Here is a 26,734-nt window from a genome sequence, read left to right as displayed (position 1 = left end):
TTTTTGTTTCCCGTTTACTTTTTTTTTTTTTTTTTTTTACAACCAAAACTAAGTCTGTCCTCCAAAGCATTCAAGATTTATGACAGTTTAAGTTGGAAATTTCATTTTCAGGTATATGCTCAGAAAGTGGTAACAGGCAATAAATATATCATAACTAATCCATAAATATAATTTTGTACCTTAAAATCCCCTAAAAATAAAAAAACACTATTGTTTATTGTAACACTAAACACAATAAAAAAACTATTGAACTTGGAAACAAATCATAATTTTTGACTGAGAGCAGTACCAGATGGTTAAAGATGCAGTTACATTAGCAAAATTCTGAAGGCAAATAAAGGTCCATTGTCAATAGTGTAGCGCTGTATGAAGCACAGCTCACACAGAAGTCACTTTCAAACCAAACATTTGTTCGTCAACGTGCAATTCACATGGCTGACTTGAATCCGTTGCAAAATTTGCGTGGGGAAATCTTTCGTGCCTCACATGAAAATCACAATCGGCTGAATTACTATTGAAATAACTGGATTTAGCCCACAAACATAAAAAAATAAAATAAACAAATGTGACCGCACCTTCATGCTAATGTCAATGCTAAAATATTAGCATTCAATTAGGGTTGGAATCTCTCACCTGACTAACTCATACGTCTCTCCTAGCAGGGGGTTGAAGGGTTTACCCGTCCTTTCCCACTGAGACGCCACGGCTGATACAGCAAACGCGGCCACACACTGGATAGAAAATACATGCATTTGTTTACTTAGAAAATAAATATTAGAAATCGACAGGTTAGACAGTTTTTCATCCAGGCAGCTATTAGAAGAGATTTGACAGGACTTTGAGATCCAAGAAATATCTGTTTAAAATGCATTAAACAGCCTAATGAAAAGTTAATAAAATTGGAAACTTTGGCAAATGGACATTGTAGTTATTTTTTAACTACAATAAGTAATAATTATAGCTCAGTATATATGGGTTTTTGTCAATTTTGAGAGCAATGTAGGTGATCGCCAATATAAAGTATGGTATAAATGTTGTCAAATGATCAATCGCATCCAAAATAAAAGTTTATGTTTACATAATATATGTGTGTGTACTGTGTATATTTATTATGTATATAAACACACACATACAGTATATATTTTAAAAAATATTTACATGTGTATATTTATACTATATATAAATATATTTAATATATAAACATAACATATTTTTTCTTAAATATATACATGCATGTGTGTATTTATATATACATAACAAATATATACATTACACACATATGTAAACAAAAACTTTTATATATTATGTAAACAAAACCTTTATTTTTATTTTATAGATTAATCGCAATTAATCGTTTGACAGCACTAGTTATCAAATAATTAATGATGGTATATGAATGAAAAAAAAAACTGGCAAATTTATAATACATTTATTACTAAAGGTTATTTATTTTACAAAATATTTAATAACAAAATTATTAATTAAATAAAAATAATTCAACTAATATTTCAAGTTGGGAGAGTTGGGTGATTATTTGGCCACATTTCATAGTTATTTAGCATGTTAGGCCTGTAATGGTTTTGTTGATGTTCAGATACTTCGGGGTCATGCAAATATTTGTATTTTTTTTACCTTCATTCTCTCAATAGAGTCGTCTGAAGTATTGGCCTGATGGATGAGATATGTGTGCTCCATATATTCTGTAAGTCTTTGTAGAAAGCTCAGCGGCTCATTAAAAATAACAGGCATGGTGATCTTAGACAGCTCCTGAAAGAGAGATGGAATCAGTCAAAATATGGTGCTTAATTAAAGTGTTTTGACTGAAAAAGACACATGATAGTATGATAGTAAAAAGCTCACCATCCCAATGCACTTCCTCAGTATGCTCCAGATGCTGAAGTCATTTCTGGAGAACATGGGTGCTGGTAAACTAGTCCTGTGGAATAATTAAAGGTAACTGAGCTGTGCCTTGTCAGCTTCTGAAAAATGTCTGTTTACATTAAGAAACCACTAAAAAAAGGACTAGTTAGTTGTTTCCATGGAAACCGTTTCTGCTGTTGTCATGCAGACAGAACACGTATAGACTGGCATTATTATTAGTCAGGTAACGGAAGCTTTATATCTTATTCAACAAAGCAAGGCCAGAGTCCCGATCAGTTTCAAAGTGCTCAAGACACAGAAACCTGCTCTTTTTATACTGTACCTGCTGAATGTAAACATAATAATAAAGAGATGTGGTTACTTGTTGCATTTTTTGCATTTTACAGGGGTAATATTCAATAATTATTTATAATGTTATGGCTGATATTAAAATATTATACACTTTACACAACTTAAAAACATACACAAGTTTAACTTAAAAGCATAATAAGTTTATAATAATACATACATAGTGCTATCACAACAACGTAATGTACAGTAAAAGATTTGAAAAAAAAAAGATTTGTGAAAGATGAAATGTTACAATAGTGTTATTAATTTATTTGTATTTTTAAAGATTATTTTTAAGTAAGTGTTAGATGACAGAAAGTACACTACTGTTCAAAAATTTGGGGTCAGTAATAATATTTTTGAAAGACGTCTCTTAAGCTCACATTTATTTGGTCAAAAATACAGTAAAATCAGTAATATAGTGAAATATTATTACAATTCAAAAGAACTGGTTTCTATTTAAATATATTTTAAACTGTAATTTTTCCCTGGGAAACAAAGCTACATTTTCAGCATCATTACTCCAGTCTTCAGTGTCACATGATCCTTCAGAAATCATTCTAATATGCTGATTTAATAACATTTCTTATTATTCCTGTTGAAAACAGTTGCGCTGTTTAATATTTTTGTGGAAACGACATTTTTTTCAGGATTGTTTGATGAATAGAAAGTTCAAAAGAACAGTATTTATTTGAAATACAAATCTTTAGTAAGAATAGAAATGTCTTTATTTATATATGTATATATATATATATATATATATATATATATATACATATATATATGTGTGTGCGTGTGTGTATACGTAAATATGTATGTATATATATATATATATATATATATACACACACACACATATATATGTATGTATATGTATATATATGAAACTGTTTACATGTGTGTACTGTGTATATTTATTAATTTATTATGTATATAAACACACACATACAGTATATATTTTGAAACTATTTACATGTATTTACATGTATATATTTATATTCATATAATTTATATTATAGAAAAACATATTTAATATATAAACAACATATTTTTCTTAAATATATACATGCATGTGTGTGTATTTATATATACATAATAAATATACACAGTACACACACATATATTATGTGTTGTCTCTACAAAGTTTCAAGTAGACAGTTGCGCCATTATTTTCTGCAAATAATATTAATATGAATTAATTCATATAATGTATTTATGGCATTTTAATCCATGTTATAGAAATATTTATGTATGTATTTTTTCAAACTGTTTTTAATTATCTGAAATATTCTTTAAAAATGAACAAAACATAATTTTCACTGCCAGCATTCATCTTTGTTGTCGTTTATGTAAACAATACAACCTTTTTCATCTCGTAAATAACACTGTCACATGATCCAAACAACAAAATAAAATGAATCATTTAATCTTTAATTTTAGTATTACATAGCCTCATTGTCTGTACTTGTAAAATGTTTGTAATATATATTGTAAAGTTTTCAATGTATGTTTAAAAGTTGATATATATATATATATACAGTGGGTACGGGTGCTGTGTGTACATTAATGAGGAAAAAAAATTAACTTAAATGATTTTAGCAAATGGCTGCAATATAACAAAGAGTGAAAAATTTAAGGGGGTCTGAATACTTTCTGTACCCACTGCATATACACACACACACAGTATTTTTCTCCAAACACTACAATAAAAATTACATTTTCCAATATGTATTTCTTAAATACTTATTTTTCAACTATTTTTTTTTATCTGCCAGTAAGTCATTCGTCTTTGTAATTGTTTTTTGTAAATAATACAACCTTTTTCTGCTTATAAATAATTCTGTCACATGATTAACAGCTACATAAGGAAGAAAGGATGTGCATTTATCATCAAGATGCGACTTCATCAACAAATCAAGAAGCAGATATCATTTCTCACCTGAAGTGAGTCAGAAAGCTCATGTACAGACACAACGTTGTCTTCCTCTTCCTCGCTGTCTGGGTCTTGTGAGCAGTAATGAGTGCTGAAGGCTGAATGCTCCTCTATGGCCTCCAGCCACCTCTGAACAACAACACACACATTCACACAAACGTACACAACACACTCCGGTCTGGACTACACAACAGAGCTGAAGGGAATCTCACTTTTCTGATGGCTTCGGGGTTGTTCTTCTGTGACACTTTGAAATGGTGAACACTGTTGTCAAAGCACTTGATCGTGAAATAGCTGTTATCTTTCGCTTTAATCTGACAGTTGGAAAGAAAACCTGTTAACAATCCCGCAAAACATGAATCAGCATCTTATTCATTTCTATTCATTTCATCAAATCAATCTTACCATGCACTGCGCTTGTGTTAGAGGTTTGCAAGCTTGCCGGTGTGTGTTTGAATCTGCATCTGACCTTGATGAGTTAAAAATAGTGAAAAGTTGCTAAAAAAATGACAGTTGCCAAATATTTATTTCTGCAAATTTTGAAAAATAAGTTAAGTAATTTTGATACCATTAAAAAGTATTATATATATTATGACCTTGATGAGTTACACTACAATAAAAATTAGTTTTCAAATATGTATTTTTTCAAATTTAGCAAAATAAGTCTTTAATTTTAGCAATTTGTTTATCATTAACTTTTATTTCATATTATTACCTTGATGGTTTAAAAAAAGGATGAAACTTTACAATAAAAATGACGGTTTTCACATATTTATTTCTTTGAATCTTGCTAAATAATTCTTTAATTTCAGAAATTTTACTGTGATTATATTTTATTATATATTATGAAACTGAGTTAATAAAGGATGAAATATTACAATAAGAATTAGCTTTCAAAGAAAATATGTTTTTAATTTAAGAAATTTTGCTATCATTACATTTTATTACATATTATGACTTTGATGAGTTAATATAAGGATGGAACACTACAATAAAAATTATTGTTCAAATATTTATTTTTTCAAATTTTGCTAAATTAAGTCTTTTATTGTAGCTAGTTATTTTTTATTAAATTTTATTACATGTTATGAACTTGATTATTTAAAAAAGGATGAAACTTTACAATAAAAATTACAGTTTTCACATTTATTTCTTCGAAATTTGCTAAATAACTCTTTCATTTCAGAAATTTTACTGTAATTATATTTTATTATATATTATGAAACTGATTTAAAAATAGTTTTCAAAGAAAAATAAGTTTTTAATTTAAGCATTTTTGCTATCATTACATTTTATTACATATTATGGATATAATATAAGGATGGAACACTACAATAAAAAGTACAGTTTTCAAAGATTTATTTCTTAAAATACTCAAAAATAAGACTTTAATTTCTGAAATTTTGCTATCATTAAATTATCATATATTATGACATTGAAATAAAAAAAATGATGAAAATGAATTGAAATGATTAAATGAAACATAAAAATTAGTTTGATTTCCCAAAATGAGTCTTTAAGCAATTATCCTATCATTAGACTTTATTACATATTATGACCTTGATGAGCTGAAAAATATTGTAAATTTACAATTTTACAGTATTTATTTCTTCACATATGAAACATTACAATTAAAATTGAAGATTTAAAATATTTATTTCTGTACATTTTTCTAAATAAGTCTTTCATTTCAGCAATTTTGCTATCATTAAATTCTATTATATATTATACTTTTATTTTAATCAGAGCATCACATTTTTGGAATAGAGGCAGGTACTCACTGTTTAGGGTACCATGACAAGACTCCATCCTGAAGAACTACCCAGTAGGAGCGCCAGCCGAAAAACCTTGAACTCTGCAATAAAAATAAAAAAGGAAATTGAAATACAGAATAAAAAAGAAATGAAAAAAAAAAAAAATTATTTTCAAAACATAGATTTTGATAAAACATACCTTCCAAAGAGGCCCCTCGAACATTTTAACATGTCGCGTCATGCCCTACAGAAATCAAAGTGTTGTCAAAACGAAACAAAATTCACAAAAAAAGGCACACCACTGTAAATAAGTGTAAAATGAGCAATATATCAGTGTTATGATATGATATGGTGATGGACAAGGTTTTTTTTTAAATGCATATATTTGCATATATTTGTGACATCAGAAATGTCCAGATAAATGAACCTACTTTCATAACATTTCCAGTAATGATCTGCTTCATTTCTGCATCGTTAGCCAAATCAAAAACAGTCTGATCTGAAAACAAATGAGAAACAAAATGCAAAAATTAACATCAGCATGTTTCAGACAACCACAAAAAGTCAGGTCATTCAAATATTTCATAAATTCAAAAATAAAAATCATGCACTGTTATTTTGTTTTGTTTATAACATAATGTGTCATATTCATTTCTAGTTGTACTAAAATAGTAAAAATATGACTATGACAGTAACAAACCTAAAACAACGAAAACAACACACAAGTGTACAACGAATTGAGAAAATATTGGCCTGGGGAAAAACGCAACAGTGTTGAATGCTTTAAAAAAAATGAGGCTGCAGTAAGGTGGAGCTCATTACCAATTTTGTTCTTGATGTTGGGGTTGGCCTTGTGCTGCAGGAGTTTGACGGCACACTGTTTCTGGCCTCTGTAAGCGGCGCAGTGCAGTGGTGTGTTTCCCAACAAGTCCGTGCAATTTATGTTCGGGGGTTTCTTCATGTTTAGCTACATGACGAACCAGAAGATCAGATATTACGGTTTAAAAAAGTAGTTTAGAAACAGAGTAGAACAACAAAGTTCCTCAAAGTAGTTAGCAAGGTTACCAGTCTTGTGAGGGTAGATATGGCTCCTTCTCGCGCCGCCTCCAGCAGCTGCTCCTCTAGTTTCCTCTCTTCAGTCCTCTCAGCAGCTAGAAGATCCAAATTCAATGGTAATAATTTAGGAATCATTCAGCAGACTTTATCCAAAACACATCCAGTACGTTTTCATGTACTTACCCTCCAACATGCTTTTAATCTCAGCACTCTGGGTAATGTCTTTAGGAATCTGGGCCATCCCGTTGATGACAGAAGCGCAAGCGTCGTACTGAAGAAGCAACATTACAACCTCCTACACAGCCAAATCAGCATTCAGTTAGTATTCAGAGTCCAATCAGTGTTCGGCTTTCAGTGTCCAATCAGTATTCAGCATGCAGGCGAGTAGTTATGTTTGTGAAAAATGAGGCTGTACACATTAATATGGCTCAGCTGTATAACACTTATGTTAGTGATCAGCCAAACAAAATGATAACAAATGTGCAGAACTGATTTTTAATACAATAATAATGATCATTAGACTACAAAAATATATTGTTTTTATTTATAATAATAATAATAATAATAATAGAGTATACAAATAGTATAATTAAAGTGTTTAATTAAAATGTAACAAATTTAAATGTTATTTTTTAAATTTATTTTTACATTTGTTAAAATATTATAATTATTAAACTATAATTTTAAATAATACATTATGTTATTAATATATTTTTTAAATATCTAAAATGCTTTATTAATGTAATTAAAAATGTATTCAAATAGAAACTTAAATAATTATTGAATTAAATAATATATATTTAATATATTTATTAATATATTCAATGTATTATGTATTCAGTGTATTTAAAAATAATAAAATTAAACTAAAACATGTTATTAAAAATTATTTAATTATTAAATGATAATATACATTTAATAAGAAATCTGAATATATTTTAATATTATAAAATGTCTTAAAACATTATGAATCATTTTTAAAAATGTACAGTAAAATTCGCCATATATAATTACTAAAAATCATTTAGTTAATAATAATTATCATTACAGCTACACAATATCACAATGTTTTGTGATCTCAAAGTTTGCACATTTTTTTCATCTTTATTTTAGAGCTATCCATTAGGGCTGCTACACATTTTAAAAAGAGTTATTTACTTGCTAAAAACAATTAATCTGTAAATCCAATATTTAAAAACAAAACTTTAGGTAAAAAAAATAAGTCAAACTGATTACCAGTCTGTCTCAAGCTAATATCCATAGTCTCAGTGCATGAACATATACGATACATACTTTTCTCCCAGTGAATGCTGCTTTATGGAGAGGCGTATCTCCGACATTATTTGGCAAATTGGCATCTGCTCCAGCCTGTAAGAAGCACAGAGGAGCTAAAACTAGACACTAATATACTGAGCACAAATTCTACTCATAAACATACCCATGTACACATACTCTATATGAGAATATAAAAGGCTGAGACAATCGATACCTTCAGTAAGGCCTCAACAACATCCTTGTGTCCAAAGTAGCAGGCCAGATGAAGAGGAGTCCAGCCATGATTAGATTTGCTCTTGCCTGACACAACGTAATGCTGTTAGAAGTACTCCAATATGTCTAGAAACATACGAATGGTCAAAAGAAACCTAATGACGTGTTCTACCCTTGCAGTTGATGTCGATTTCGGCCTCCTCCTTTATCTTGGACATCAAAAGCTTCTGGATCCCTTCTAGGTTCCCGTTCCTGGCGTCCCTGAGGAAGTGCTCCTCTGGATCCAGCTCCTCCATCACTTCACCAACAAAACAAAAAAGCATTACAAACCAAAAATCAGAGCCCTGAGTAACAGAGTAAGTGCAGTGTATCTAAAAGGCATTAAGTCTTCCAGGAAACATATGAAGGCGAATTCTTTGAAACATCTGCCATGTGATTTCCTTGTTTAGACTGGAGGAAAACTATGAGCGTCACATAACTCTGCTTTGATACGCATTCATTTTCATTTAAAAGCCATAAACAGAGCAGAACCAACCGTTTAGTGACATAATCAGAAATACCCTTATAATAAAGATCTTGAGAAAAAGCACCAAAGAAAACCTGACAATATAAATCCTTAACCCTATATAGCCTAGTGTATCTTTACTTTTCTTGTGAAAAAGCACCAAAGAAAACCTGACAATATAATAAATCCTTAACAGGTTAACCCTATATAGCCTAGTGTATCATATTTGATAAGTTATCAACATGATCAAAACTACATGCCTTCTGTCATGTGACTGATCGTTTATACTTTTTTTAGCAAATAAAAGACAAACATTTTTCGTTCTTTTTTCTAAAAAGATTTCTTTTTCAAAATCTTTTCTGATTTTTATATCGTAAATGTAAGAGAAACTTATATACTGTTAACAATATTTCAAGATGAACACTCGCTGGACTGAAGCAACTTAGGTTTACCTGATTATCCATACATCATTTTTTAGAAAAATCATGTTAAAATGTGAGTTTCGAATATGATACATCATGTTTTTGAGAAAGATTTCATCTCTCAGTCATCTTTGTATTGCACTGAATTATGTTTTTCCCCTCACAATAAAACCTGACAGAGCTTTGATCATAAAACTAAGCATTTAAATATCATGAAATATATACTGACAACTGATATTTATTTGTGTTTTAGTGCTGTCAAACGATTAATCGCGATTAACAGCATCCAAAATAAAAGTTTTTGTTTACATATGTGTATACTGTGTATATTTATTATGTATATATGCATGTATGTATTCAAGAAAAATATGTAATATTTGTATATTAAATTTATTTATATATAATATAAATTATATAAATATATACATCTAAATATTTTCAAAATATATACTGTATGAGTGTGTATTTATATACATAATAAATATACACAGAACACATATATTATGTAAACAAAAACTTTTATTTTGGATGCGATTAATCGTGATTAATCGTTTGACAGCACTAGATGTAAGTAGTCTGTTATAAATATCTCATTGATTTACATTAGCTATCAGAATTTCATCGTAACATTTTGGCCATTTACAGTCAATTTAATATCTTTCCTCAGAGTTTAGATGTTTTTTTCTCCCTCAAGTATGAGCTGAAAAAAAAAGAAAGATACTCAACGAAAACACATATGAAAACGATTTCTTTTTAGATTTTGTCTAAAGGTTTAATAAACTGTTCCACTTAAAAAAAACATTGATTATTATTTCATATGTCAGGCTTTACAGGGTTAATATTATGTCGGCCTCTGAAGCAACAAAGCAGGAAAAATGTCTTGGTATGCAGATTAACAACGCCACTTACGCAATAACCGTTTGGTGGAATGTAGGTCAGTAAGTTACGCTAAAAAACGTGTAATATATACGTTTAAGAGTCAAACTAGGTCTAAACCACAAGTGAACTGAATAAAAAAGGTTAGAAATCATGCGCATTAGTGTTTCCAAGACCAACTGAATGCATCAAATTCCAAAAGCTGAGCGAACTGTCAATCATTTCCCGGAAAGAACTAGTTACACTACAAACTTATGAAATTGTCTATAACGGTTGTAAATAAATAGCTTGAGGGAGCTCAGGGACGATAAACTCGTAGCGTATAGCAGTAAAGTCGACTGTGTACTGTCATGTGACTTTCTGGACTTCTTAAGACTTGATACTAACTTGTCTGAGCATATCATCACCGGGATTGTTCAACTTGATCAACCTGTCTTCATCCGATTGCTTCATAATTTTTGGAGTAACTTTATGGGAACTGACACTTAAAACGATAAAACTAGCTAACCATTCTAAAAGGTATGGAAGATAGTTTCTATACACTGAATCTTTCCGTTTATTTACATGATGCGAATATTGGAGACCTTCATCAGGATGTGGGTTTAATTACCACTTAATTAGGTGAGATGTGGTCATGAGCTGCAGTCAAAAATAAAATATGCAAACAGGAATAACAAAAATATATAAAATCCAAATAAATTATATAACTCAGTTATATATAGCCTAATATATATCATATATAAATTAGGACATATCTCTTTAACACTAATAAATACTAAAATCCAGACGCACCGCTGTAAACATAGCTTATATATTAAAAAACTAAAATGGAAATATATTTGCACAAGTTCTAACTTAAAAAAGAAGAAATATAAAGAAGACTTGCCTGTTTTTAAAAGTTAAAGCAAGACTTCGAGACACGCTACCATCCTTGATCGAGAGATACTCCGCAATAAAAACTTAAATGCATTAATTAAAAAGAAAAAAGATTTCCATAAATTGTGCTTTATCGTAGATTTGACAGAGCATGTGATGCCCGCTTCCTGTTTGTGAAACTCACACATGTGAGTCTTTGCTAATAGTGCAAAGTTCTTCACTCTTTGCTAATAGTGCAAAGTTCTTCACAAGCATCTTCAGCAAACATCTTACAATCTGTTGTGCAACTCCATACAGACTGTGCTCGTGAAGTCAACGCAAACACAAACTAACATCATACAGAAATATGTAAATAAATAAACAGCTGAGTGACAACACGCATGAGGACGATGCACTTCCGGTTTTGATGACAGTAAACAGCTACGATAAAAGTGTTCTACTACTACTACTATTACTACTACTACTACTACTAATAATAATAATAATAATAATAACAGTGTTAAGAAAAGTTAACGATTATACGGACAAACAAACAAATAAATAAATACAATTTATGCGTTATTTATTTATTTTTCTCAGCTCTCTGTTGTTTATGGCTCTTATTTTGAAATGGCTTGCGGAAGTGAGTTAGTTGCGTTATCAGTATTATTAGTATGGAGGGGTCCGTAGCAGACGGCGTGTTAGCGCCTTTACCTGGACGATGTGCTTTTTATGTAGCAAAAAAGAAACGATACTGCAAGATGATCGTTGGAAGTGGGAAAAACTTCTGCGGGGAACATGCAAATGCTGTATGTGAATGAAAATACGTTATAATGTCAATGTTGTGCTGCTCTGAATGGATGCGCGCACTACTACTTACCTTACCCCTATTAATATTAGTTTATTAATAAGTTACTGTTTGCTCAAACTTTGATGTCATTTCCATGTAGGGTGAAGAGAGTGAGAAAAAACGAATACCCTGTCCTTTGGACCCCAAACAGTAAGATGTTCACTCTTCTAATAAGAAAGTTTTCGTAGTGTTTAAAAATGAAGTAGTTCAGTCTAAACTGAATCAAAAGAAATTATTCCAGAGTTTCAGATTCATGCATATAGAAATGTTATATCTGGCTTGAATATTTCGTAATAAATGAATGAATATGATAATTGACCAATCTGGAAGTGAATTAATGAATTATGACTGGTGTCAAACAGATTTTTAGCTACATCAGTTAAATTGCCTCAGTCAGATAGAAAATGTTACTATTAACAACATAGCCATATTTTGCATTTTAAGGACTTGATATAAATATAAGTTGATATAAGTATCAACTTGATATAAATATATGTAATTATTTTACTTTAAAGACATATTCGGAACCTAAAAATGTGTATTTTAAAAATAAACTCTGTATCCTTCTGTCATATAGTCAACATGAAATATTAAGGTACAGTCTGAGGTGGTTTTAAGGGTCATGTAATTAAAAAAAAAAAAGTAATAAAGAGAAATCAAATTAATTGTACATTTGTGTTTAGAACATTAGTGATCATCTCTGGTTAAAAGTTAAATTTTGATTATTCCTAAAAGAGTTTTGTCCCATGTCTCGGTGGCAGACTTTGAACTTTTATGTTGTTATATTTAAAAATCTTCTCTCCTGTTTTAAACAGCACTGTATTTGAAGATAATTTGGCTAAACACCTGAAGAAATGTAACTCTAAGGAGAAACCAAAACCTGTATGTATAAATAACTCCATTTACCCTTATTTTTTGAGTGATGTTTTTCTACATTAGAAAAAAAAAATCCATGTGGCATAACGCAATGTTTGTTGTGTAAATGACACTGCTATGTTTGATTTGTTTATATTAGATATATTATGTGAAAGACATAAATGCTGGTTCTGCAAGTGAAGGTGAAACCATAGAGGAGGTGATCGTATTGCTTATGAGAGCATGTGTATCTAAATTTCATGGCTTTAAAGAATAGATATGTGCTTAATAATGATGCATCAATGCAGATAACCATCGCTGAACGATCTAAAGAGGAACTGGATGAGCTGATTGTAAAACTCAAAACTGCACTGACAGGTATGCAACTGTCACTTGAGTTTTATCACATGACTTAAATCTGGTTATATCATCGTTTTATGTAATTATTAATGGATTCGTACATGTTTGCCTGTTCCCTCAGGACTAAATACCAAACTTGTTGAAAACACACTCTCACATTCTGCTCTTTATGAGCCTCTAAATGACCCAAAGAATGGAGATTCTGCCTTTAAACACCTCAAGCAACAGGTAAATTACTCTAAAACTGCCAAACCACACATACTATATAAAAAGTCTTTGTTTATCCTTATTTTCAAGAAATGTTACCCGGTTTCACAGGCCTCGATTCTTGGAAACATGGAGGTTTTGGAACTGCTCAGCCCAAACAGATGCTACATAGAGTTTGGAGCAGGGAAGGGAAAACTGTCCCACTGGATTCACATCGCTCTTAAAGCAGCTGAAAATGTCCATTTTTTACTTGTGGAAAGGTCCAGTACTCGCTTTAAGGTGTGGTGTCATTCACATGAAGCTATTCTTTCCTCAAGTACAGGAAAAAATATTGTTCTTTCTACTGGAAAGTAAGGTTAAATTTCAATTTCATGTCTTTTTAAGGTAGATGGCAAGCACAAAAATGCAGGCTCAACTTTTGATAGGCTTCAGGTTGATATTCAGCACCTTGATTTACGTGAGTTAGCTTCTTAAACTAGTCCTAATGGTCTTAATCTTAAACTTGATCTTCTCATAAATAAGATTTCTTCTTTGTACCTTTCAGGGAATGTCCGTCTTCTGAGAGAAAAAGGACTTCCTGTTATTGGTGTTGGGAAGCACCTGTGCGGTGCAGCAACTGGTAGACAAGATTTCAATAAACTTCATTACGGTATCAGTACTACAAGATTGAGTTTTGTCAACTTGTCTCCACAGATCTGGCCCTTCGGTGTTTATTTGAGCACAGCTGCTCCGACGAAGATGATGAACCTCCAACCAAGCGTGTAAAGCTCCATCAGAATGAGGGTGCTTGTGATGATATTAAACCTGTTCCCTCAACCGAAGGCAGGGAAACTGGTAAAAAGCTCATAGTGTCAGGACTGGCTATCGCTCTTTGCTGCCACCACCGTTGCGACTGGAGACACTATGTGGGAAAAGAGTTCTTCAGGCAGAAAGGTCTTGGACCGGAAGAGTTTGCTGCCTTTCAGCGCATGTCGAGCTGGGCCACATGTGGGATGAGAAAATTTGGCTCCAAGATAACAGAAAAACCAAGCGAACATAAAAGAGATGAAGAGGAAGAACATGAGATGAGCGAGGAAGCTTTACCAGATACCCTCAACGGGTGAGTTTTCTGGTGATCGACCGATTCAAATTGCATTAAGATAATGATCTCATTTGTAAACGTTTTTCTTGCAGTTTGATGTCAGTTGAAGATCGGGAACAGATCGGACGGCTTTGTAAACGTCTGATTGACCACGGCAGATTGTATTACCTCCAGCAAAAAGGCTTTAAAACCAGCCTGAAATACTACACAAGCAGAGACGTTTCATTGGAGAATGTGTTACTAACTGCCATTCCCACAGCCAATTAGAATAGAAATCTCAACAGCCTTTTTAAAACAAACAAACAAGCACAAGTGTAGGACACATATGCTTCATTTTATTTCATCAGTGTTTATAGATTTTTTATTTTTTGCTCATCCACAAACATTAGTTACGACATACTAGCAGGAAGCAGCAACTCCAACAAACAGCATAAAAGACAAGACATTTAAAAGACGAGAAGTGCTCTTCATAGAACTTGGCATGATGGACCGGAAGATCAAGCCTGAAGGCGGACGAGCAGACAGAAGCCAGCATGCAAATTACAAAGACGATGCTGTTTCTGACACGCCATCCAACGTCACATTTAGCACTGATGTGAAAGTTTGGGATCCTGCAAGAAACATTTAACGCAGAAGTTGGTCGTTAAGAGGCTTTCAAGGCTTTAATTTCTTGTCTGTTTTATTTATGCAACATTTTATGATAAAGTTCTGTTAACAGTTTTGCACGCAATACATATTGAGTACGACATAACCTCTTTTCCGGGCCTCTTGGATGTAGAAGTGCATGAAGTCACGACCAAACATCTCCCTGTCATTCTCTTCTTCATCTACATTCTCTTTTAAATCAGGAAGCATCACATCATATTCAAAGGATTGTCTCGGAAATTCACAAACCTGCAGAATGAGCATTTTAAGCGTAGTAATTGTAATAATTTGTCAAATGCGCAAGTATGCAGACACAAATGCTTCACTGGTGTTTTGCAACTCAGTCCAAGAAGTAATTGCATTCCCATACTTGCATGAAATAGGTTTCAGGCGTTCCTATAGAATCACTGTTTTGCTTTAATTAAGCTTTTTATTGGTCCCCAATGAAGTTCTACAAATTGAACACAGTACTTTGGTGCTTACCTGAGGTTACTCATGCCCTCCATAAGTGGAGGAATGTCTCGTAGTTTATTTTTGCTCAGAACTAGTGTGTCCAGACTTTGCATGCGACTGATATTGTCTGGCAGGTACTCTAGTTCATTTCTTGGGAGCCACAGGGTGTGAAGTTTCTCCATTCTAGATTAAATTGGGACATAAAGTTCATAGGATTTATTACAAAATCTTGGTTCTATTAGTAGTACATTGAAAGTAAAAATGATCCGAAGTTGCTTGTAGTTTATTTTTTACCTGTGAATATCTTCTGGCAAACTTTCCAACCTGTTGCTGCCCATGTCTAACCACTCTAGAGAAGGAAGGTTGACCACACATTCTGGAATGGTGGTGAATTGGTTCATGGAGAGGTCCAAGTGATACAGCTTCTTTAGATTGCTAAGCTAAGGAAATTAGATCAAAGCAAGCACAGGTGGTAGGTATATATAGAGTTTTAAAGACAAAATATGGCGTGTATATATACACGTGTTCAATGTTATTGATACCTGAGTAGGCAGCTCATCCAGATCTTCGTTCATTGCAAGTTCCAGTTTCTCCAGATTTTCGCAACAGCCAAGTTCTTCTGGTACATGGCTTACTCCGTTATAGCTCAACAACAGCTCTCGTAACCGAGTTAGTTTGCCTGTTATTTAGAAGAGCGTATCAGAGTTACTTCAGATAAAGAAAGTTTGTACAGGTGACACCCATTTTTTTACTGACCAATCTCTTTGGGAATCTCTGAGACTGAATTACGAGACAAGTCCAAGACTATGAGGCTTTCAAAGCTTGAGATGAACTGTGGGATTTTTTGAAATCCTATTCGGTGTAACTGCCATTCTTGGATCTGTGAGAGTTGGACCAAAGCTGGAGGAAGAGTCTGCAAAAAGACCAAAACACTGAATGCAAAAAAAATAAATAAAACTTATTAAAGCCGATAGACCATTCAATCTGCAAATATGTGAGCAGTTTGATAGATGTTTTTAGCCAATTAAAACTACTAATTCTTTCAGAAGTCAAGGGTATCTAATCCTGTTCCTTGAGGGCCACCTTCCTGCAGAGTTTAGCTCCAACCTCCATTAAACACACCTGAACCAGCTTAATCAAGGTCTTCAAAATAGGTCTGGTCAACTTGAAGCTGTGCTTCACAGACTGATTGGTTTATGACATCAAAGTACCACGAGAGCGATTTGAAAGCAAGGAGCCATCTGCTCTCTATAGCTCTCATGGTACTTTGATGTCCTACACTGATCGGTTTGTGTAGCGCTGCTTCAAGTCAAACACACTTTAAATACCCAGGCAGGTGTGTTGGGGTAGGTTGAAGCTAAACTTTGCAGGAACCCCAGAAGCAGGATTGGACACCTTTGCTGTAAGTCCTGCCCCAAACCATATCCTTAGCCCAAGGGGGTCCAGTCCTGTTCCTGGAGAGTCAGTTTCCTGCAGAGCTTCAACCCTAGTTAAGCACACCTGATACGACTAGTCAAGGTCTTCAGGAGGTAAATTCTGCGGGAATGTGGCCCTCCAGGAGGAGGATTTGACACCTGTGCCAAGTGTAGGTCACTTGGGCACAAGTACATTCACTGCCCCTTTAGGACAAGACCTATTTGTATTATCAAGTCAATCATGCACCTTCCTCTCTAGTTGACAGATTTTTTTTTTTTTACTTCTAATTTGAAAGTAGCAATAAATTCACAAAGTACAAGTCACAAAATGCTTTACCTTCCACTCCTCTTTTTCAATCCGCAGAATGACACGTCCTTCCTCTGTCACAACTTTTTCCTTTAGCTTGGCCAAAGTGATACGATCCTCCCAGGCACCTGTCAACCTACGCCAAAGATTTTGAACTATTCAATATCACAGGATAGACAAAAGCATAGTCTGTGCAGTGGTTCTCAACTGGTTATTCTTCAGAGTCTAGATTTTACATTTGACATCAAGTGATGACCCAATGTGGTACCAAACCACATTGCATAGTTCTTGGTTTTCAAGGGATGAGGTCATGTCAAACAACTTTCCATGTTGTCAAATTTGACTAGCTTCTACCAAGTAACTGATGAACCATAGAGTCCGTGTGGACGCTTGAACATTGATGTTGAAAAGTATTTTGTTATCCTAACTATTCATGAATTTATGGTTAGTGTGGTCACACTTTATTTTAAGGTCCAATTCTCGCTATTAACAAACCATTAACTACAACTTTTGCCTCAAACGCCTAATTTGCTGCTTATTAATAGTTAATAAGGCAGTTGTTAAGTTTAGGTATTGGGTTGGATTAGGGATGTAGAATATGGTCATGCAGAATATGTGCTTTATAAGTACTAATAAACAGCCAATATGTTAATAATAGGCATTCTAATAAGCAACTAGTTAATAGTGAGAATTGGTCCCAATATTAAAGTGTTACCTTTAGTATTTGCACTTGGAAACCTGCAACCCTTTTTAGGTCACGACCCACCAGTTGAGAACCATTGCTTTAAAATAAGTCATTATATGCTTCCCATGGTATACATGACAGTAATGGACGTACCTACCCACTGCTCTCCTGTTTCTCTGCTCTCTCTTTCTTAAGTTCATCTTTGCTTTTCTTTATCCTGGTTTCCCAGAGACTTGATAGAGTTCACTGTCCCACAGCATACCGTGACCCCCGTCATGATGATACAGAGCCCCAAATACACACACACAGTATGCTAGGGAAGCAGATAAGCCATTTTACCGGCCAAGAAAATGCATGCGCTGCTTGTTGTTTTGGTTTGATATGATAGAGCATATTTGAATTAGTACTATGTATATGATAAGCTGTGATTGACATTGAAGAAACTGTGAGAAAGTTTGAATTAGCTTGTGCTTACCACTCTCATTGGGTCATATTGTCCTTCCAGCACCATATTTTGGACCATATTTTTACATGGTTAGCTCCTATTTGATATGGAGACGATAGTCACCAATGCTGCACCAATGGTATAATTCTTCTGACAATTTCAATCTATGATCTATGTCGAAAGAATAGGCTTTGAAGTAACGATCCGCTCAGTGTTTGTTACAGGGTTTCCCTCTTGAAGCATAACTCCGGCCAGTGTCTATATTTAACCCGAGACAACACTGAATAGTGTGGTCACATGTTAAAGTTGGCACAAGAGCAGCTGTCCACTTTTGCATACTTTACCACACCAGACATGCATTTAAGAATAGAGCGACATAACCTGATTAACAATGATGCCTAGGACCATTTCAAAACATTGCTGTTAGATATATATTTGTAAATTGTGGCTTCTGCTCTAGTAGAACGTTTTTAATGTTATACACTGAAATAAAAAATGGTGTACAGACAATTTTCACTCGGAAGTTGCTAGTAAATTTGACAATTAGAAACAGAAACAGCAAGTAACACTGAATTAAACATGAAATTCTGAAGCAGAGAAAGACTGAAATAATGTTTTCATGTAAAACATACTCCAATAATCTTTAATTAAAACCTTTTTTTGACATTTAAAATTTTCACATTTTCCCGAGTATTTACTACAGCTATACATATGCATAGCTTACTTTACACTTCAATTCCAGTTGATCAGTTACGTAGTTTATCAGTTACACTACTCTTTATACACTGCAAACAAGATGCAAACAGCAAATAAGGATCTGTTTTTATAGATATATTCAGTGAACGTGTCTGAACTTGGACTCCAGATGGTTCTACTGGAGCAGTTCACCACCGAGTCCTTCAGCTGCCCGATGGCCACATAACAGACCAGTTTATATCGATCGTTCAGCAGCTTCTTTACAGCCGTCTTAATGCAGTCAGACAGTTCCTTGGAGATGTCTGAGCATGAGCGGCTGTACTCGACAGTCTCCAGTCTTTCATCAACAATGTGTTTGATTATTTCACTAGCTCGGTCAGTGGAGACGCGTCTTTCTGGGATGGTCTGGCAGTGGATGAGCTGCTCGTCTCTGTTTGATGGGAACTTCTGGCTTCTTGGTTCCTTCTTAGTTGTCCAGGTTGAGGTGCATCTCCTCGGGATGGGGTTCTGCGATGATGTCCTGCTCTTTCTTTGAGGGTCTTCCTTGGACATTTTCCATCTTATGGTGCTTTTGCTTTTCTCTTGTGGTCTCTTCCACTGTTTCTCCTCTTTCTTATGTGAATAGATAATTGAATTTGTTACAGTCATTTGACAAATTAAAAAGTCAGTATACAGTATGAATTTACTTGCTTCTCTTTCCCTCATGGTCACCATTTATTTGAGCAGGAATACAGTAAAAACAGTAATATTTTACTGTAAAAAAAAAGATGAAAAATTGTGCTTCTTAATATTTGTGTGGAAACCTTTATACATTTTTCAGGATTCTTTGATAAATAGAAAGTTAAAATGAACAGCATTTATTTGAAATAGAAATACTTTGTAACATTATATAAATGTCTTTACTGTCACTTTTGATCAATTTAATGTGTTCTGAATAAAAGTATCTTAAAAAATAAAAACTTACTGACCCCAATGCATATTAATTACAGATCTAATAGGTTTTTATTGGTTAATTTGATTGATTTTACAAAATAAAAGACTGGATGAAGTCAGATTCTGTTAATTAAAAAAAAAAAAAAAGTTAAATCATATCTGCTATCGTATCTACTAATATTGTTTGTTTAAAATCAATTAACTCAGATTAAATCATAGTTTTTCTCATTCAGTTGCACCAAATATTAGACCATACATTTATAGTTACATTTAAGTTACTTTACATTTAAATTATTTAAGTGGGCATAGTTTTATAATAAATCTATAATCCTGATGTCAGATTGTTCTGTTAATAAAAAAATAAATACATTCAAAACATTTAATTTGCCAGCGTTTATTGTCTTATATATTTTCAATCCATTTATTCAGATTAAATCAATGTTTTTCTACTTATTCATTTGCCCCAAACTTTAAACCATATATTTATGGTGTAATGTTACATTTATTTGATCACTTTTAGTCTTACAGTAAACCTCGAACACAATTAATCCGGTTTCATTCAAATATTTTTGAGGCATCTAAGAAAGTCTTACCTGCATGTTCTTTCTGTAACAGATGCTTATCTAAACCGCTTTTAGTTTGTGCCGAAGGGATGGAGGCACCAGGCTTTAAAATTGAAGCGGAGAATGAGACACAAGCTCCACCCCCCGCTGAAGCTCTGTTTGACTTGTCTAAGGATCATAAATCTTATACGATTTACCAGCTGTGCTCATTCCGGCTCCTGGAGTTCAACTGTGTTTTGAGATGGAAAAGTAACACTGCTTACTGTGGAATATTATCATTTAAAGAGCAGTCTGCAAGCGGTTCCTCAAATGTATAATTTATTAAAACGCTTTCCTTCGTATTTCACACACTCACACAACAATCCCTCAAGGAAACTCCCATTATTCATGAGTGGCAGAACATTATGCTCCAACAAGAATCATCACACCAGAGAAGATGAGAGGACGCATCAGTACAGATTCCCCACAGCCAGTTTGAATCACATATATTTCCATTGTGCTTTAAAAACGCACTGAAAAAAAAAAAAAAAAAAAATTATATTTTGCTTCAAGAAAAGTATTTTTTTAGGAATAGCAATATTTGAAAAAGTCACAGTAATAATAATAATAATAATAATAATTCTACAAAATATAATTTCTTTTTTATTATAATTTTTTCGGGTGACATTTTCATGAGATGAACCCAGACTATTTTTAAATGTTATCCACTAACAAATATCACTTTTAAAAACCCTTGTGCAACACCATTGGAGATTTTACAGTATGTGGAAAGTTAATTTACAAAAACATCACGGGTACGTTTTCATATTGCTACACTGAGTTCATATTCTCTAACATTCAACAATACACAATACGCTCTGGTAGATGTAACATCTGATGTCAGTAAGGCAACAAGAGGAAAGAATTAAGAAGAAAAACAACAAAACACCAGTTATTAGCTTCATGACGTTGTGGAAATGTTCTTCAGTCATGATGGAAACCAATGGCTCAAACAGCTCAGTGCCCCAGTAACGAAAAATCTTTAGTGTCGGGAGACGGAGTCAAACATCTAGATGTGCTTGGAGGAAGTGTGCTTTCTATTTCAGATCCAGGACCATGGAAGCGGGGTTTTCCAGGTACGATCTCCACAGGTTGGAGAAACGACACATGGTGGCTCCGTCGATGATCCTGTGGTCGGCGGACCAGCTCACGTTCATGATGTGCGCTTTCACTACCTCGCCCTTGTGGTTGAATCGGGGCAGCACCTGTGGAGAACGCAAAAAAAAAAAGATCATGTCACTTTAAAAATTGGGCTCCGTTCTCAAATCTAGTGTGCTGCCTTGGTGCCTCTGTAGGCAGCATACTAACTGAAGCATACTAACTGAAATAAAACCTAATAAGAGACTGATTTGCAAAGTTCTATACAGGCAGGCATAAAAATTACACTGTTCGTAATCGATTCCAATTGAGTTTAGCATTAGCATGTTGCTAAGCCAACTGTACAATACTGTAGCATTCGTTAAATACATAACTATAATGCAAACAAATAGTGTAAAATTAATATTGTACTAAGTAAATAATTATGTAAATTTGCCATGTTGGCTTTGTAGGCCATTTTGTATTTTTTATATGGACCTTGTTGCAATGCATTATGGGATTGGCTAAGCATACATGTGATTCTACCTTCAATCTTGGCCAAAATGAAGTGCATCTAAAACCTTTTTTTTTTTTTTTTTTAAAGCGGGTTGGAGTGTGCCTATGTTCACAAACGTCTACAAAGTACGAAAAGACGTTACGATGCTAGCATGGAAAATTGCATACTTAAGGATGTCGCAAACTAGTATGCTAGTATCGGAACATACTACATTAATGAAAAATTGTATCACTACATAGTGTAAAATGTTATCTCTGTTGCTAACAGTGGATAATTAGCAAACCTGTGGAAATTTGTTCTCCGACATATTATAATTTGCTATGCGCTAATCCTAATCTTGCACACTACATAGTGCAATTTATATGTGACCCTGGACCACAAAACCAGTCATAAGGTTAAATTTTTCAAAATTGAGATTTATACATTATCTGAAAGCTGAATAAATAAGCTTACCATTGATGTATGGTTTTACGATAGGACAATATGTGGTCGAGATACAACTATTTGAATATCTGGAATCTGAGGGTGCAAAAAATCTAAATTTTGAGGAAATCACCTTTAAAGTTGTCCAAATGAAGTTCTTAGCAATGCATATTACTAATCAAAAATTAAGTTTTGATATATTTATGGTAGGAAATTTACAAACTATCTTCATGGAACATGATCTTTACTTAATATCCTAATGATTTTTGGCATAAAAGAAAAATCTATAATTTTGACCCATACAATGTATTTTTGGCTATTGCTACAAATATACCCAAGTGACTTAAGACTGGTTTTGTGCTCCAGGGTCACATATGTAAAATGGAATTTTAGCACAAAACTTTACACACCTGGATCTTCCCAAGAGCACCGATGGCAACCTCGGGCGGCAATATGACCGGCTTTGCATAGGTTCCTCCAATCTTTCAACAAAAACAATTAACGTTAATTTTATGTCATTTCCATGCATAGCTATACAATTAGCACTACATCACGGGAGCAAGCAAATGTCAACCTGCAGTTCTCAACTTACCGATCCAATGTTTGAGAGCGTGAACGTTCCCCCCGTGAGGTCAGCGGTCCCCAACTGCCCTGCCGCTCCCAACGTCTGCAGGCGGTTGAGCTCCACTGCGAGTTCAAATACGCTGAGCATCTGTACGTTCTTGACGTTGGGTACCAGAAGACCTTGATTGGTATCCATCGCCAGTCCAATGTTATGAGCAGCCTGGAGCAGGACGACCATTTAATGTGAACCTCAATTTCATCTGAAATATCTTTATTATAGATGGAAACATTACCTTATAGGTGATATTTGTGCAGTTTTCATCCAAAGAAGAGTTGAGAATGGGAAAATGGAGGAGACCAAGAGATGCTGCCTGTTTGTGAAGAAGATAGTTATATTAAAACCAGGTTTATTTGGAGTTTTTTAACCCCACAAATCACTTTCATACCTTGATGAAGAACGGCATGTAGCTGAGCTTCACTCCTCGCGACTCTGCCAGGCCTTTTAGCTCGGAGCGCAACCGGACCAGCTGGCTCAGATCCACTTCATCTTTGAAACCAAAGTGAGGGATCTTCAGGGCTGCTGACATAGTCTTAACCATTGCCTTCTGAAAGCCTTTGTTTGGAAAAAAAAAATCAATAAAAATTGTGCTGTTCACACTTAATTTAAATGTAATGTTAGCATGTTGCTAAGCTAACTGCGCATTACTATAGTGTGCGATACAATACAAAAATATTGTGTAAAATTAACTACATTGAACTACTAAAATTAACCATGGTTTTATTATAGTAAAAATGTAGTAACCATGTTTTTTGGCATATTGATTACCATTTGTATAACCACAGTTTTACTACAAACACCATGGTTAAACTATGGTTAGTGCAGCAAAATTATGGTTCATTTGTGGTTTCTTGGTTTTATTTGTAGTAAAACCATGGTTAATTTTCGTAAGGTCAGAATGTATTATGTGATTTAGTAAGTGTGCAAGTGATTCTGCCTTAGAGCAAAATAAATACAGTTGAAAAAGTCTTAACTACTGCCCTCTTTATTTAAAAAAAAACAAAGGTCGTGCAAATTGTGATGTTCAAAACTGATTTCAATTGAGTTTAATGTTAGCATATTGCTAAGCTAAATACTGTAATATGCATTAAAATACATGACACACAAAAATTGTGTAAAATTAACTAGTTAATTTATTAATATTTTACTTTACTGAGTGAATAATTATGTAAAGTCATCATATCGGCTTTGTCGATCATTCTGGATTTTATATGCTGAACTTGTCACAATGCATTATGGGACTGGCTAAGCATACACGTGACTCTGCCTTAGAGCCAAAGTTTATCGCTTACATAGTTTTAACCACTGCCTTCTGAAAGCCTTTGTAAAAAAAATGTAAATAGCGCTGTTCACAATAGATTTCAAGTGATTTTGAGTTTATCGCTAACGTGTTGCTAAGCTAACGTTAAAATGCATAACACAAACGAAAATTGTAAATGACCTATATTTAACTACTCTCATTAATATATTTCTGCACAGAGAGAAAAATTACGTAAGATCATCATATCGGCTTTGATTACACTGACCTTGTCGCAATGCATTATGGGATTGGCTAACCACGCATTTGATTCTAGTCTTAACCATCACCTTCAGAAAAGCTTCATTAAAATAAAAAACTTTAAATTTCATTACAAATTTGAATTCTGTCTTAGAGCAAAAAGTTACTGCGGACAAAATTTTATCCATCGCCTTCTGAAAAACGTAAAAGATTTTCATTCAGCATTTCAGTGAGTGAATCAACTTACAAATCGAAACACACAAGCAAACAAACCTTTAATGGGTTCAGTGTGGTCTTTGCCTGTGAAAACGGGTTTAGGGATCGCAGGAGTGGGTACACTAGGTGGAGTCATCTTCTCTTTGGGCTTCGCAGCTGGAGCCAAAGGTGCTGCGGCCGCAGGAGGGGGAGGACGAATCTCCTGGAAGGGCGCTGGGGGTAAGATGGCCCCCGTCTGTCCGGCTATGAAGTTCAGGATGTCTTCTTTGAGAATACGGCCATCTTTTCCAGTGCCGACGACTTCACTTAATTTAATCTGCGAAGAAAATATTTTAATGCAGATGGATCATTTTTGTGAATTTCGTTATGGAGAAACAGCATAAAAATCCCTAGTAGATCCAATTTGCTACACACCTCCCCCCTCCCCCTACTTGTGGCCATAGCAAAGACTCTAATTTCTCCAACTATGTGATGCTGACAGGCTAGCCATTTATCTAACGCTCTTCAAAGAGGATGTATGACCGGCGTCTATATAGAAACAAGGTACATCTCATGACCCTGATTTATAAGGCTACTGCACTGCCTAGCAACTTCCAGTGCTGTGCAAGAGTTCATGACCCCTGATGACAATAACTAAAGATCACCTCCATCCGCTGCTGACGCCACGCACTGTTTGATTTCAGCAGGCCCCCCTACCCTAACATCCTACGTTCAAATCTACTTTAAATGACCCTATAATGCTTTGGGAGAAATCGAATATTCAGTGGGAAATGATATATGGCAGGGCTTGATTTAATGCCTCAGGATTTGATTTATTTTCTTTTTTTCATTCATAATGTGATGTATTTCTGAGTTTCTGAGAAACATAATAATAATAATAATAATAATAATAATAATAAAAATGGTATTATATACATATATTTTCCATTAAATATCCTGATCAATTGCATTGGATTATGAAAAAACTTTAAAGCTATGGTCTTCATGGAAGACACACAAATATATATATATATTTTCATACATTATATAGATAATCATATTTTAATTTTATAATGTGATTCAGTTTTGTTACTGTCAACTAAAACTACTATATACAGACATTTTTAAAAAATCTAATAAAACTAACAAAGTATTTTTAAATAATACATATATTTTTATTTTATGATTAAAAGTATTTCTGAGTTAAACAGAATATTCAATGCAAAGGAAATGTTGAGGAAAAAACAACTATAATATAATTTATATGATTTAATATTATATATGGTTGTATTTTATTTTTATAATGTAATGTACACACTTTTACCTAAAACTTAACTACAAATATTAAAAATTATTTTGGTTATTTGAAATAAAGCTAAATTGACAAAATATAAATATTACATGAGAAACTTAAATGTAAAAACTTAAATATTAATTGGCAAAATTGACTTGGCAACTTACTGAAACAAAATAAGTTTAAGCACAAAAATTACTCAAACTGAAATTAGAATTTCAGTTAAAAAAGGTAAATAAAAATATTTTTAAAAGCAAAAACTAATAATAATGACAACAGCACATAACAAATTAACTAAAACTTAAACTAAAATTACAATCAAAACTGAAATTATAAAAAATAAAGCAAATTCAAAATATTAATAAATACTATAATACTATTTAAATACTAAAATAACACTGGATGTATTTCGAAGTTAATTTATATACATAATTGATATACAGTATATATATATATATATATATATATATACAG

At 33.3% G+C, this 26,734-nt stretch overlaps 4 protein-coding genes and 1 pseudogene across 4 annotated transcripts in view; 1 reads left to right on the top strand and 4 right to left on the bottom strand.

Annotated features, from left to right (window-relative positions):
• Positions 1 to 11,523, bottom strand: part of osbpl1a (oxysterol binding protein-like 1A) — a 16,431-nt gene extending 4,908 nt beyond the window's left edge. The window contains exons 1-17 of the mRNA XM_016462187.1: positions 11,132 to 11,523; positions 8,615 to 8,740; positions 8,444 to 8,529; positions 8,248 to 8,322; positions 7,138 to 7,249; positions 6,964 to 7,049; positions 6,721 to 6,865; positions 6,330 to 6,397; positions 6,098 to 6,142; positions 5,926 to 5,999; positions 4,550 to 4,613; positions 4,357 to 4,458; positions 4,151 to 4,273; positions 4,068 to 4,069; positions 1,861 to 1,936; positions 1,633 to 1,767; positions 634 to 731 (exon numbers count right to left, since the gene is read on the bottom strand). Coding sequence (XP_016317673.1) covers positions 634 to 731; positions 1,633 to 1,767; positions 1,861 to 1,936; positions 4,068 to 4,069; positions 4,151 to 4,273; positions 4,357 to 4,458; positions 4,550 to 4,613; positions 5,926 to 5,999; positions 6,098 to 6,142; positions 6,330 to 6,397; positions 6,721 to 6,865; positions 6,964 to 7,049; positions 7,138 to 7,249; positions 8,248 to 8,322; positions 8,444 to 8,529; positions 8,615 to 8,738 — 1,415 coding nt within the window. The 5' untranslated portion in view covers positions 8,739 to 8,740; positions 11,132 to 11,523. The remainder of the gene's footprint in view (positions 1 to 633; positions 732 to 1,632; positions 1,768 to 1,860; positions 1,937 to 4,067; positions 4,070 to 4,150; positions 4,274 to 4,356; positions 4,459 to 4,549; positions 4,614 to 5,925; positions 6,000 to 6,097; positions 6,143 to 6,329; positions 6,398 to 6,720; positions 6,866 to 6,963; positions 7,050 to 7,137; positions 7,250 to 8,247; positions 8,323 to 8,443; positions 8,530 to 8,614; positions 8,741 to 11,131) is intronic.
• Positions 11,524 to 11,774: 251 nt separating this feature from the next.
• Positions 11,775 to 15,272, top strand: trmt13 (tRNA methyltransferase 13 homolog). The gene is made up of 11 exons (XM_016462265.1): positions 11,775 to 11,909; positions 12,051 to 12,100; positions 12,766 to 12,832; positions 12,966 to 13,025; positions 13,114 to 13,183; positions 13,287 to 13,393; positions 13,484 to 13,651; positions 13,757 to 13,829; positions 13,917 to 13,991; positions 14,066 to 14,471; positions 14,546 to 15,272. The coding sequence occupies exons 1-11, from the start codon at positions 11,775 to 11,777 to the stop codon at positions 14,718 to 14,720; spliced, it is 1,386 nt and encodes a 461-aa protein (XP_016317751.1). The 3' UTR covers positions 14,721 to 15,272.
• LOC107669843 (leucine-rich repeat-containing protein 39-like) lies at positions 14,989 to 18,817 on the bottom strand (annotated as a pseudogene).
• Positions 18,818 to 19,139: 322 nt separating this feature from the next.
• On the bottom strand, positions 19,140 to 20,631 carry LOC107669791 (tctex1 domain-containing protein 1-A-like). The gene is made up of 2 exons (XM_016462186.1): positions 20,626 to 20,631; positions 19,140 to 19,711 (listed from the first exon to the last, which is right to left on the bottom strand). Exons 1-2 carry the CDS (start codon positions 20,629 to 20,631, stop codon positions 19,175 to 19,177), a joined length of 543 nt encoding a protein of 180 aa, XP_016317672.1. The 3' UTR covers positions 19,140 to 19,174.
• Positions 20,632 to 21,242: 611 nt separating this feature from the next.
• dbt (dihydrolipoamide branched chain transacylase E2) overlaps positions 21,243 to 26,734 on the bottom strand; it is a 10,971-nt gene continuing 5,479 nt past the window's right edge. Inside the window, exons 7-12 of the mRNA XM_016462264.1 lie at positions 25,045 to 25,303; positions 23,662 to 23,828; positions 23,509 to 23,586; positions 23,244 to 23,435; positions 23,062 to 23,133; positions 21,243 to 21,839 (exon numbers count right to left, since the gene is read on the bottom strand). Coding sequence (XP_016317750.1) covers positions 21,672 to 21,839; positions 23,062 to 23,133; positions 23,244 to 23,435; positions 23,509 to 23,586; positions 23,662 to 23,828; positions 25,045 to 25,303 — 936 coding nt within the window. The 3' untranslated portion in view covers positions 21,243 to 21,671. The remainder of the gene's footprint in view (positions 21,840 to 23,061; positions 23,134 to 23,243; positions 23,436 to 23,508; positions 23,587 to 23,661; positions 23,829 to 25,044; positions 25,304 to 26,734) is intronic.

Source organism: Sinocyclocheilus anshuiensis, unplaced genomic scaffold, assembly GCF_001515605.1.
Source record: "Sinocyclocheilus anshuiensis isolate Anshui unplaced genomic scaffold, SAMN03320099.WGS_v1.1 scaffold560, whole genome shotgun sequence".
NCBI classification, from domain to species: domain Eukaryota; kingdom Metazoa; phylum Chordata; class Actinopteri; order Cypriniformes; family Cyprinidae; genus Sinocyclocheilus; species Sinocyclocheilus anshuiensis.
The sequence above is the reverse complement of the archived record's forward strand: the minus strand, read 5'-3'. Positions and strand labels throughout refer to the sequence as shown.

Bases quoted from the DNA above. Each gene is read 5' to 3' on its own strand.
- trmt13 (XM_016462265.1), top strand. From the start codon at position 11,775: ATGGAGGGGTCCGTAGCAGACGGCGTGTTAGCGCCTTTACCTGGACGA. The intron at 11,910-12,050 runs GTATGTGAATGA...ATTTCCATGTAG, and splicing joins GCGGGGAACATGCAAATGCT to GGTGAAGAGAGTGAGAAAAA. The intron at 12,101-12,765 runs GTAAGATGTTCA...TGTTTTAAACAG, and splicing joins TGTCCTTTGGACCCCAAACA to CACTGTATTTGAAGATAATT.